At 40.0% G+C, this 13,360-nt stretch overlaps 1 protein-coding gene across 1 annotated transcript in view; it reads right to left on the bottom strand.

The window, feature by feature from the left end:
• Nucleotides 1-13,360, bottom strand: part of Inpp4b (inositol polyphosphate-4-phosphatase type II B) — a 507,192-nt gene that overhangs the window by 387,045 nt on the left and 106,787 nt on the right. Inside the window, exon 5 of the mRNA XM_004655836.3 lies at nt 2,105-2,223. Coding sequence (XP_004655893.2) covers nt 2,105-2,223 — 119 coding nt within the window. The remainder of the gene's footprint in view (nt 1-2,104; nt 2,224-13,360) is intronic.

Genomic DNA, 13,360 nt, shown 5'->3' on the forward strand with positions numbered 1-13,360 from the left:
ATATGAGAGTGCAGAAAGTGTGCCCGAGTCGGTTTTTCTAGGAAATATTTCCATTAGAGGAGAGATCTAAGCAACAATTGTCATGAGCCACGAGGCCTGCCGACACACAGTGCTGACCGACACAGCTGTTGGAAAGACAAGCATTTGTGTCACTGTCAGAGTGGCTAATAAGGACTTCTGAAAAACAATTTAATAGCGCCCTTATGCAAAGCCTTTCTTGGGGGGACATTTTTCAGCCTATTTAAAAGATATTTATGAGCTGTGATCTATAATTTATGTAGATAATCTAAGATACTGAGGGGACAAATTAAAATAAAGCTATTTTCTCAAGCAGAACCATTTGGTCACCTCATGCTGTCCATTTTTCCCTCACTAATTCAATTGAAAGCCGTGCTTTGAGAGTGAGTGATTGGTTTAAGATGTTCAGCTATGAGTATTTGCCCCCAGACCAAATTGAAAGCTAATAAAAGACACTCATATTCATCATATTTAGATGAGTTGGGGCCTATGCAATTAAAGCTCAGAATGAAGGATATTTCAATGATTCTTTTCTTTTAACAGCATACATCCAACACTGAATTGTACACACAACAGACACACACATACACACACACACACACACACACACACACACACACACACACACAAAACCAAATATAGGAATGTTTCCAAAAGTTAGATAAATCACTTGTCTATGAAAGTTTCTAAAAGCACATGTCATTCATTCGTTCATTCATTCATTCACTTACACATTCTTTCATAAGTTTGTTTAAAAAGCAAAATGAGTTTTACAGTTTGGGGTTAGGCAGTGAAGAAACCAGCCCAAAGTAGCAATACATATTCAAATATAAATTTTTGAAATGGAGCAATATATACCATGTTTATGGTTGTGAGGATAACTGTCATGATAAATGTGTATGTGTTACCACTCAGGAAAATGGGAGAGGTGTAGAGGAACTTATAAATAACCTTAAGATCATCTTAAAATTTGGCAATGTCTTTAAAAAAAATACATTTTTTCATATTAAATGAACCAATTTTTGCCAAGTTATTTCTATATAAAGAAGCCTAATTTTAATACACCTATGGATTAACTTCACTTGCTACCAGTAGTGGAATCTGGAATGTGAGGTTTCCATAGGGCAGATCCAGGGCTACTTGAAGGATCCGGGTCATTCCCATAATAGAAGTGACTCCAGAGAGGTTTGAATCATTTATTCCATCCACTGCCTCCAAGCTGCAGGCAACTCCAAGACAGCCATGGCTGGGGCAGACTGCTCAAGTTCTCACACAGAAGCTCTTATTCCAAAACACAGCTCACAAGTCTAAGAAAAACTAGTGACGCTCAAGGAGCTTTGAGTCCACTGTCCTCAGCCCCAGATGTTCAAACAAGCATCTCTCATCCGTGCAGGTTGAGGAATGTGTAATTAGAATGAAATAATCCAAGGGGAAACACTTCCCCTTTTGAAACTGATCCAACACTATAATGAATTTCCTCCCGACACACTCTGAATATTATATTAGTAACAATAAATGTAAATAGGAAATCTCTCATCGGATGAGTAATATTTACACCTTTTGCCTGGAAACATTATAGTTTCTCAATTTAATCACTTAACTTGCTTTGGAAAAAAAAATTGTGCTTTGAAAGACACACACACACAGACACACACCAGAGAATGTAAAGTTTCCACGTTCAGAATAAAATTGCACATAAATTTTTAAAATAAATGAAAAGAGAAAAAAAAACACTTAACAAAACATTGAACATTTAGAACTTAAAATTCATGGGTACTTTTATAACATTTTCCTAAAATAAATATGCTCCTTTAGTTTCATTCAAAAATCCCTATATATTATTTTGCACTATTTGGGAATTCCAAGTGGAAAGTTTGTGTCTGCGGAAGAAAACTAAAGGTCTTTGAATGAAAAGAACCAGTTACATTTACGCTACTCTGTATATGTTTAATAACTCCATATATGTGTTCCTTAATGACAGAACAAAGTGAACAACGGAGCTGAAGAGGATGGAGAGAGAGAGAAAGAGAAAGAGAGAGAGAGAGAGAGAGAGGAGGGAGGGGGGAGAAGGAGAGAAAGCGCTCACCTCCACAATTTCGGTGCAGGAGTATCGTGTCAGGCTCTGCTCGGTGGGGTGGATCACAGAGATCTGTACCACTGTGTTCAGTTTCCGATCACGGACGGGAGCCACAAGATCCTTGCAAGCTGGTAACAGCAGAGGGAAAAGAAAGAAAAGAAACTCAGTTCCTATCCCAGGGAAAACTTCAAGTCCCGCGGTTTGGGTCGAAAGTAAACTTGTCGGGGCACTGAAGGAAATCTCCTGGGGCTGGCTGGTTTTGCAGAGGAAGTCTCTTGGAAGTACCTTACAGAAATAGGAAGTCACGTGCTGCCGAGCTGAATTGAGAGTTCATTTCCAGTGACCACATTTGCAGCCCAAGCAAGTCTTGCCCGCTCTGAAATCCCAGCTCCAACGTGTGGCTAGGCACACATGCCGCTCAGGGACTTCAGGGCCTCCTTGTAATTAGTCATTAACCCTTGGGCTTGCATGCGAGCTCCCAGAAGAAGGAAGTTGATGTGAGCCACGGCCAGGGAACCTGGCTGTCCTTTGTCGACAGGAGCACAGGAGCGTCTGAACACTCTCTCCTGGTCCTTCCCTACCTGGTCTTTAGAGCTGGCCAGCTACAGTCCCCTATGCACTGGTAAGGTAACCCTGTCAGGGCGCAAGCTCACGCAGGCAGGCGAAGAGGAAGCAGGGCATGGGTTAAAAAAGTCCTCTGCCTGTAATCCACAGGCCAAGTCTGGGAGAGAGCAAATGGGATAAGGACCCGGTAATTCTTACCCCCGGGGGGTGGAGGTGGGGGACAGATGCTGAGAGTTTTCCCTTGGGACACCAGGTTCCTGTTCCAGACTTGAATATTTACTTGAATCATTTTCTACTCTCACATATCATTCACCTAATGTAGGAAAAGGAAAAAAAAAAAAAAAAAAAAAAAAACTAGGAAAAAAAAATACTCCTTTAAAGCAAGTCCAACGTCTGATCACCCCACTACCGTCCCCTCTGAGTTTGAAATAGTAGTTTTACTGCTTGAAGTTAGGTTAATAAGTGTGATACAAAGTGCCCCTCCACATCAGAGATGCTTGAAGCTGGCAGTTGCCACAGGCTGGGTAAACTGAAGAGCAGCATGGGTTTCATGGTGAGGGTGTGCAGTTTTATATCAATCCCACCCCACCCCTGACCACAGCAGGCCGACTGAGCGGGATGGTGTATTTAAACTGCATAACCGCAGTTTGAGGTCCTTCTTCCCCTAGGACAAAGACACTAAGGCTTAAATTTTCAAGCAAATTACACATGCAATTATCACCTTTCAATTGCTTACAGATCATCTTATTTATAGATGCAAAACAAGTCAGGAAAAGCAGAAGCTTTGAAATCAAACAGGTCTGCTGTGGGCTCCAGATCTAAAAGCTAAGCAATGCTGGGAAAATTATTTAAAATTCTTAACTTCTTGCTAGACTTTGGGATCCATTTACTCCTCTCTGGCATTCTGTTTTTTGCTGATGCAATCCTTATTGACAGCATTTGCCTCAAGCAATGCAAAATAGTTTAGTAAATAGCATATGGGGGGGGGGAATAAGCCAATGTGTTTTGTGTGTGTAGAATGTGGAGGGTGGTGTGTGCACGCGTGCGCACACATATGTACAGATGGGCTCCCATGTATGTGGAAGTAAGAGACTTCCTCAAGTCCTCATCTGTCAGTCATCCGCATATTCTCCTGAGACAGAACTTCCAGCAATTTTCTGGGCTCTGTGCCCCACGGGACTGGGCTTCCAGACATGTGTGGAACACACAACTGCTTATGTGGTTCCTAGGAATCAAACTCGGGGCATCTCTCAGGTCCTTGTGCTTGTGGAAAACACTGTCTCCAGCTGAGCCACTTCCCTGGCACTTGCCATGGTTTTTAACCTTCGTTGTTTTTGAGACATTATATTTATTGCCTATTCCTCTGAATACATCAAACCCACTAGCTTCATTTCTGTCCTCAGCATACTGACATGCTTTCTTGGAAAATGGATCTGTGTTTGGATATCCCACCACCATGCCCTTTATTGTTCAAGCCAAGAGAAGTACACTTTCAGAAAGTGCCAAGGCAAGGTGTCAGTAATGGCAGCATAGCCCTGGAAGAAAAGGTTAGACTTATATTTTACAGTTCTCGGGTGTTTTTTTTTAATCACTTCCTTTGCTCGTCTTATGGGTGTGTTTGATGTTAGGCCTCCTCTTAGTTTCCTGCGCACAGTGAACATTGGATGATGTTGACACACACCTTGTCTTTGGAGTTTCAAGCACACACGTCACCGCTTGCTGGTGGCAGCCTTGTCTCTGTCTTGTGAGCTCTTGACACCTTTGCTCTAAATAAGTGACTTCTTTTCTGAGGTTTGTCAGGCTTGGTGGTGGGCTGGGGTCAGTTCCCGGAAGTGAGCAGCTCTTCTGTTTGAGCAGATAAACTCGCTGACTTACTTCCCATAAGAACAGCCACAAACCTAAGTACCCTGTGTCGATCTTTAGATACTCCAGCACAGAGCAAGGAAGAACAGGGACACTTTGCACTTTGTTATAGTCCATGTTTAAAATAGGCACAGGAAGCAATAGTAGTAATCATTACATTGCATTCTCCTATCTTGGCTTCCTAACTGTCCATAGCATTTACTGGTCCCCAGGGCTAGATCAGCAAGGTGTATGGAGACACCTTGACATCAGATGAAATTCCTTAGATGTAGCCCCAGATATCTCACTTTCTGGTTCTGTGGCACTGCCACAAATCCTGTTACTCAACAGCCTCATCTGTCAGGAGAGAGGAAGGAAGAAATCTGGCCTTTTCTGAATGGAATTTTACATGCAAGACTACTGTTTACTAATGGCATTATACTAATAGTTACCAGAACTTGGTGGGTTGTTATTATGAAAGATAATTTCTTATTGACATTGTCATACTCATATAGCCTCTTAAAAGTCGTTATCACAGACAATATTTCTTTATAAATGTCAAACCAGTGCATGGTACATTGCATTTCACAAAGTGAATCCTGTGAACATCATAAATATGTCCATACTGAACTGCACCCCTACAGGGGCAGGAAACACCAGGTGAGCGCATTGCCTCGTGGAGAAACCATTCACTTGAGCACTATAAAGTTTGATCCGGGGCTAGAGAGATGATTTAGCAGTTAAGGCACTTGCCTGCAAAGCCTAAGAAACCATGTTCAACTCTCCAGGTGCCGCATAGGCCAGATGTAAAAAGTGACACAAGTGTGCAAGGTTGTACATGTGCACAAGAGGGCTCACAAGTCTGGAGTTCAATTGCAGTGGCTGGAGGCCCTGGCACACCAATTCTTTCCCTCCCTTTCACACTCTCGCTCTCTCACATACATAAAAAGAAACCTGTCTGTTGGGCTTGCCTTGAGAAAAAAAAAAAAAATCTCAATGAGGAGTATTTAATAGCCAGTGAAGAATCCTGAAGAATATGTTCTCAAAATCTGAAAGTGTTATAACCATCACCCAACCATACTTGTCACTGTTATGAAATAAACTTCTATATTAAGAAATTAGAAAGGTTGCAAGTAAACAACCTAATGCTTCACCTTAAAGCCTTGGAAAAAGAAGAACAAGGCAAACCAAAAATCAGTAAACTGGAAAATAATAAAGATTAGGGCAGAAATTAATACATAGAAACAAAAAAATCCAAAGAATAAATGAAACAGAGTTGGTTCTTTGAAAGGATAAACAAGATCAATAAACCCTTAGCAAATCTGACCAAAAGAAAGAGAGAAGAGATACAAATTAATAAAATTAGAGATGAAAAAGTAACATCACAACAGATGACAGAGAAATTCAAAAAATCATAGGGACATACTATAAAAGCATATACTCCACAAAGTATGAAAATCTAAAAGAAATTGATGAGTTCCTTGATTTGTATGACCTACCTAAATTAAATCAAGATGAGTTTAATCACTTAGATAGACCTATAACAAGCCTGGAGATTCAAATAGTTATCAAAAATCTCTCAACTAAAAAATGCCCAGGCCTAGATGGATACATGCTGAATTTTACCAGACCTTCAAGGAAAAGCTAACACCATTGATTCTTAACCTTTTCCATGAAATAGAAAAAGAAGGAGTTCTACCAAACTACTTCTGTGAAGCCAGCATCACCCTGATACCAAAACCAGACAAAGATAGAAAAAAAGAAAAGAAAATTACAGACCAATCTCCCTCATGAACATAGATGCAAAAATTCTCAACAAAATATTGGCAAACAGAATACAAGAATATATCAGAAAGATCATTCACCCTGACCAAGTAGGCTTTATCCCAGAGGTGCAAGGATGGTTCAATATATACAAATCTATAAATGTAATACATCATATAAATGGATTGAAGGACAAAAATCATATGATCATCTCATTAGACATGGAGAAAGCATTTGACAAATCCAACATCCCTTCATGATAAAAGTAGTACAGAGACTGGGAATAGAAGGAACATATCTCAATATAATAAAGGCTATTTATGACAAGCCTACAGCCAACATATTACTAATTGGGGAAAAGCTGGAAGCTTTTCAACTAAAATCAGGAACAAGACAAAGGTGTCCACTGTCTCCACTTTTATTTAATATAGTTTTGTAAGTCTTAGCCATGGCGATAAGGCAAGAGACACACATAAAAGGGATACAAATTGGAAAGGAAGAGATCAAATTATCATTATTTGTAGATGACATGATTCTATATATAAAGGATCCTAAAGACTCTACCAGCAAACTGTTAGAACTGATAAAAACCGGGCTGGAGAGATGGCTTAGCGTTTAAGCGCTTGCCTGTGAAGCCTAAGGACCCCGGTTCGAGGCTCGGTTCCCCAGGTCCCACGTTAGCCAGATGCACAAGGGGGCGCACGCGTCTGGAGTTCGTTTGCAGAGGCTGGAAGCCCTGGCGCGCCCATTCTCCCTCTCTCCCTCTATCTGTCTTTCTCTCTGTGTCTGTCACTCTCAAACAAATAAATAAAAAATATTAAAAAAAAAAGAGAACTGATAAAAACCTACAGCCAAGTAGCAGGATACAAAATAAATCACAGAAATCAGTAGCCTTCATATATGCTAACAACAAACACACAGAGGATGAAATCAGAGACTCACCCCCTTTCACAATTGCATCAAAAAAAAAAGTACCTTGGAAAAAACCTAACCAAGGAAATAAAGAATCTCTACAATGAGAACTTTGAAACACTCAAGCGAGAAATTGCAAAAGACACTAGGAAGTGGAAAAACATCCTTTGTTCCTGGACTGGAAGAATCAATATTGTGAAAATGGCAATCTTACCAAAAGCAACCTACACATTTAATGCAATCCCCATCAAAATTCCAAAGGCATTCTTCATAGAAATAGAAAAAAAAATCCAAAAGTTCATTTGGAATCACAAAAAACCTCGAATATCTAAAATAATACTGAGCAACAAAATAAGGCTGGTGGTATCACCATACCTGATTTTAACCTATACTACAGAGCCATAGTAACAAAAACAGTGTGGTACTGGCACAAAAGCAGACATGTAGATCAGTGGAACAGAATAGAGGACCCAAATGTAAGTCCAGGTAGCTATAGCCACCTGATATTCGATAAGAATGCCAAAAATACTCATTGGAGAAAAGGCAGCCTCTTCAGCAAATGGTGTTGGGAAAACTGGATATGTATCTGTAGAAGGATGAAAATAGATCCTTCTATCTCTCCATGCACAAGAATGAAGTCCAAATGGATTAAAGACCTTAACATCAGACCAAAAACTCTAAAACTGCTAGAGGAAAAAGTAGGGGAAACCCTTCAACATATTGGTCTTGGCAAAGACTTTCTGAATACAGCCCCAATTGTCAGGCAATGAAACCACAAATTAATCACTGGGACCTCATGAAATTACACAGATTTTGCACTGCAAAGGACACTGTGAATAAAGCAAAGAGGCCACCTACAGAATAGGAAAAAATCTTTGCCAGCAATATATCTGATAGAGAATTAATATCTAGGATATACGAAGAACTTAAAAAGTTAACTAATAAGGAATCAAACAAGCCAATAAAAAAATGGGCTATGGAGCTAAATAGAGAGTTCTCAAAGGAAGAAATACGAATGGCATATAAGCATCTAAAAATATGTTCTACGTCACTAGTCATCAGGGAAATGCAGATTAAAATACATTGAGATTCCATCTCACTCCTGTCAGATTGGCCACCATCATGGAAACAAATGATCATAAATGTTGGCGGGGATGTGGAAAAAGAGGAATCCTTCTACACTGTTGGTGGGAATGCAATCTGGTCCAGCCATTGTGGAAATCAGTGTGGAGGTTCCTAAGACAGCTAAAGATTGATCTACCATATGACCCAGCTATAGCACTCCTAGACATATATCCTAAGGACTCATCTCATTGCCTTAGAAGAATGTGCTCAACCTTTTTTACTGCTTCTCAATTTATAATAGCTGGGAAATGGAACCAGCCTAGATGTCCCTCAACTTATGAGTGGATAATGAGGATATGGCACATTTATACAATGGTGTTCTACTCAGCAGTAAAGAAAAATAAAGTTATGAAATTTGTACAAAAATGGATGGATCTGGAAAGGATTATACTAAGTGAGGTAACCTAGGCCCAGAAAGCCAAGACCCACATGTTCTCTCTCATATGTGGATCCTAGCTACAGATGATTAGGCTTCTGTGTGAGAAGGAAAAAACTCAGTAGCAGAGGCCAGTAAGTTAAAAAGGAGACATAAAGGGCAGAGAAAGGAAGGGAGGAGGATACTTAATAGGTTGGTATTGTATGTATGTAAGTACAATGATTGAGATGGGGAGGGAATATGATGGAGAATGGAATTTCAAAGGGGAAAGTGTGGGGCAGGAGGGTATTACCATGGGATATTTTTATAATCATGGAAAATGTTAATAAAAATTTGAGAAAAAAAAAGTCATCTCTGGGATAAAGCCTACTTGGTCAAGGTGAATGGTCTTTCTGATATATTCTTGTATTCTGTTTGCTACACATTTGACTTAAGTACTTCAAATTCTTAAGACAAAACAGAAGCAAAGACCTCAAACATTGTACTCTTTTACTCTTATAAATTGAGGTTGGGTCAATTTTTCTTCTTGCCTTGCCTTCATTTTCCTGTCATTCCGGATCAGTGGAAGCTGTTGAACTTTGTCCTCTTTCTTCCAGAACAAAGAGGAAAGTGTCTATATGGTTTGTTTTGGCGACTTTCCAGATCTCTACAATTCTATAGTTAAAATTAACTAAATAAGAGCTGTGGTGGACGGTTTAGTAGGTAAAGTGCTTGTTCATGCAGTTTTGAATACCCGAGTTTGGATCCCCAGTAACACTGTAAGAATCTAACTGTGGTACCTGTTATCATGTGACTATAATCCCAGCATTGGAGAGTTGAAGACAAAAAATTCCTCCGGCTCACTTACTAGCTGGTGTAGCCTAATATGTGATCTCTTGGTTTAGAAAGAGACCCTGACTCAAAAAAAAAAAAAAAAAAAAAAAAAGATTGGGCTGGAGAGATGACATAGCAGTTAATGTGCTTGCATGTGAAGCTTAAGGGCCCAGAACTAATATAAGCCAGAAGCACAAAGTGGCACATGTATCTGGAGGTCATTTGCAGTGGCTAGAGCCCCTGGCGTGCCCATTCTCTCTCTGTTTCTCTCTCTCTCTCTCTCTGTCTCTCTGCCTCTTTCTCTCTATCAATAAATAAATATTGAAAAAATATTATGAAGAGTTACTCAAAGACACCAGACATAAACCTCTGGTATCCAAAATCAGGTACATGTACATGCATGTGCACCCTCACACACACATATGCACCCCAAAACCCATGAACACACATATGCCTATGCACACCATGGACATAGGCAAAAATAATTAAAATAAATTGAAGCATAGTGTAGATAACCTGCAGAATAGCATAATAGAGGTGAAAGAGAGGATTTTTAAATACTTTTTAAAATTTTTATTTATTTATTTATTTGAAAGCAGTGGACACAGAGAGAAAGAGGCAGAGAGGGAGAGAGAGAGAGAGAGAGAGAGAGAATGGGAGTGCCAGGGCCTCCGTCCATTGCAAATGAACTCCAGACATGTGCGCCCCCTTGTGCATCTGGCTAACGTGGGTCCTGGGGAATCGAGCCTTGAACCGGGGTCCTCACGCTTCACAGGCAAGAACTTAACTACTAAGCCATCTGTCCAGCCCAAAAGAAAGGATTTTTGGTTGAAAATAAAACTGTTTGATACCAGGATTAGGCCTGAGGAACTATGTGTAGAATCTAGCCTGGAAGTTTAGTGTTCCTTTATTCAGCGGATAATGGCCCAGAGGGAACATTATCTTAACAACTGAAACCACCAACATGTGCCAGTTATAGACTTGCTCCTCCACTCTGCACGCTCCAAACTGTCTGAGAAGACTATGAATACTAAAGGAAAACTTAAAATATCTTTTCTCTTCTCCTCTCTTCTCCTCTCCTCTCCCTTTGTCTTCTCTCCTCTTTTTTCTTCTTCTCTCCTCTTCTTTCTCCCTCTCTCTTCTCCTCTCCTCTCCTCTCTTCTCTTTTCTCCTCCTCCTTCTTCTCTCTCTTTCTGTCTCTCTCTCTCATACACTGTTTACCCCAGCCTGGCCTCAAGATCCTCTTGCCTCAACCTCCCAAGTGCTAGGATTATTTTAAGTAGGTGCTACCACACCTAGCAACACGTCCTAAAATTACAATTAAAACAGAAACTTGGGAGACTGCTTAGTGGGTAAGAGCACTTGCTGCCCAAGAATTAGGACCTGCATTTGATCGACAGCCCCCACATCAAGAGCACATGCCTGTAACTCCAGTGCTGAGGGAGGCAGAGACCAGGATCCCTGGGACTCACCACTCAGCCAGCCAGTCTCATCAAAGCAATGGTGACAGCTACAGATTCAGTGAGAGACTCTTTCAAGAATATAAAGATGGAAGCATGATAGAAGAAGACAGCTGACATCTTCCACTGGCTTCTGTGCATGTGTGCATGGAAATACACATCTATACATACACACATGTGCCTCACATACGTGCACACAAACAGAATACTTCTAGCTACATTCCAGTGCAGCCTGATGTACCTTTGTACAAAGTGTAATCCTTCACCCTCTCTGGACTGTTCTTAGGGATATGGAACAGAGAGACACAGGTTTGTTAAGGGTAAGAAAAGGCTACAATACAGAAGGCAGGAGGCATTCTTTTTTAAAAGCTATTATTATTATTATTATTATTATTATTATTATTATTATTTTAAAGACACATCTATGTTGTCTAGGTACAAGTCACTAGAGCACATTACAAAGAAAACAGTTTCACATAAATTTTACTATGTCACCACAATAGTTCTCATTTTCATTAAAATATTGATAAGATTAGTGAGGCAAGCTTAGTGTTTTTGCTTTCCCAAAAAAAAATCTAGTTTGAGCCACTTTCCTATGAGAAAGCATGACTGTAGCAGACAGCTTCAGGTTCACTGAGATGAACTTCCAGACCAGGCACAGTTATGGAAGAAGGGATTTACTGAAGCTTACAGATCCAGGGGAAGTTCCATAAAGTTCCATAATGGCAGAAGCAGCTGGCTTGCCTTCACCGGACCAAGCAGAGAGATGGAAGTACAAGCCTAAAGGTCAAAAGCCACACAGCACACTTCAGGAACTCCAGCTAGGTACACTTTGCATATCTTTAGATTGAAATCTGAAACCCACCACCACACCTTAAGATCACCCAGTGACACCACCTCCAGCGAAGTGCTACAGATGCAAACTACAAACAAGCAACTGAATATATTGGGGGGCATCTATTCAAACCACCACAATGACTATAAGCCATAACGTGAAAATTTTACTTATTTTGGCCAGAAGATGAAGAAATAAATGTCCACTTGGGGGAAGCAGATCTGGGACAGATCACCCAGCATTTTTGATCAGAAGTGTTCCCTCAGGTACATAGGGCTTTACAAGGATAACCAACCAGTTTCCAGCCTTCCCCAGAAGGCCATTCTTATCTTACCACCATTGTGATAAGACTCAGCCCTGTCCCCAAGGATTCAGAAAAGACTTTTTCAGCCTGAGTACAGATTTTTTTAAATTCACTATGAGTACTCTTATACTTTGGTCAACTTTCTTAAAAGCACCACATATATATCCTTTCTTCTTGAACTCCAGAAAATTAGACTACACTAATCAACCAACAAGCCAATTTAGCTTATGTTTCCAGACCAATAAAGTATCGGACCCCATTATGTGGTTTCATACTTACGATTCTATACCAATGATTACATCTAGATTAAATCAATTTGCATCATACATGAAAATATATATGGCACTCTTAAAGACCCTTATAGCCCTTTTCCCTAATTACTTGCCTAGCATAAAAGTTTTTTTTTTCCATTTTTTAGGTTTTCTCTGTCTTTATGGGTTTGTTGTTGTTGTTATTGTTGTTCATCTTTCCCCTCAGAACAATCAAGAAGAGAACAATTTTCTGAAGCATGAGGTTTTGTTTTTCCCTACAGCACAGATCTCCTGAGTAGATTTGGAAGGCAGTGCTCCCAGGTTCCTGGGCTCCGCATCACTCTATGAGAGCTCAATTGTGTGTACTCAGATAACATAAGGTACAACGTCCCTGCCTCATATGAAAAGCTACACAAGAATTACCTAAGCAGCTGGGAACACTCTACTCACGTTTGTCGGTAAGTTTAAAGATATTTCATAAAAAAAAAAAAAAAGTGTCGCAAAACCAACCTAACTGATTTATGGCAGTGACATATCCCTCCAAGTTCCTTCTTTAGTCTCTGAAATCTTCACCTAAGTGAAGGTAGTTTCTCATCCTTCTCTCTCTCTCTAGTCCTTCTAGCTTATTTTCTGGAATTTTCCCCATGTAGTTCTGTTCCTTTTTTGTTCTCTTCTTGTAATCTCAAATTTCCTCTCTAACACATGTTTCTCTCATCCCTCTGAAAGACAAGGTCATGAAAGTCACCATTCATATATTTATAAGACCCGAGACTATGGGTCAAGAACACATTGTTTTTAATGAATGACAGCTACTCTCTTTAGTTAAGTAACCATTTTCAAAGTCTTCATGGAAATTTAACAAAAAACATATTATTTTCCCTTGACCTGTTGGATAGAGATTTTAATTAACAGACACTTCTCTAAAGAGCAAGTAAACCCTGCATTGCTGCCAACACAAGCAATAGTTGGTGGAAAAATAAGAATAAGCATATAGAAGTGGTTGTTTGGAGGTTGGGGAG

Source organism: Jaculus jaculus, chromosome 12 (genome assembly GCF_020740685.1).
Source record: "Jaculus jaculus isolate mJacJac1 chromosome 12, mJacJac1.mat.Y.cur, whole genome shotgun sequence".
In the NCBI taxonomy this organism is placed as follows: Eukaryota; Metazoa; Chordata; class Mammalia; order Rodentia; family Dipodidae; genus Jaculus; species Jaculus jaculus.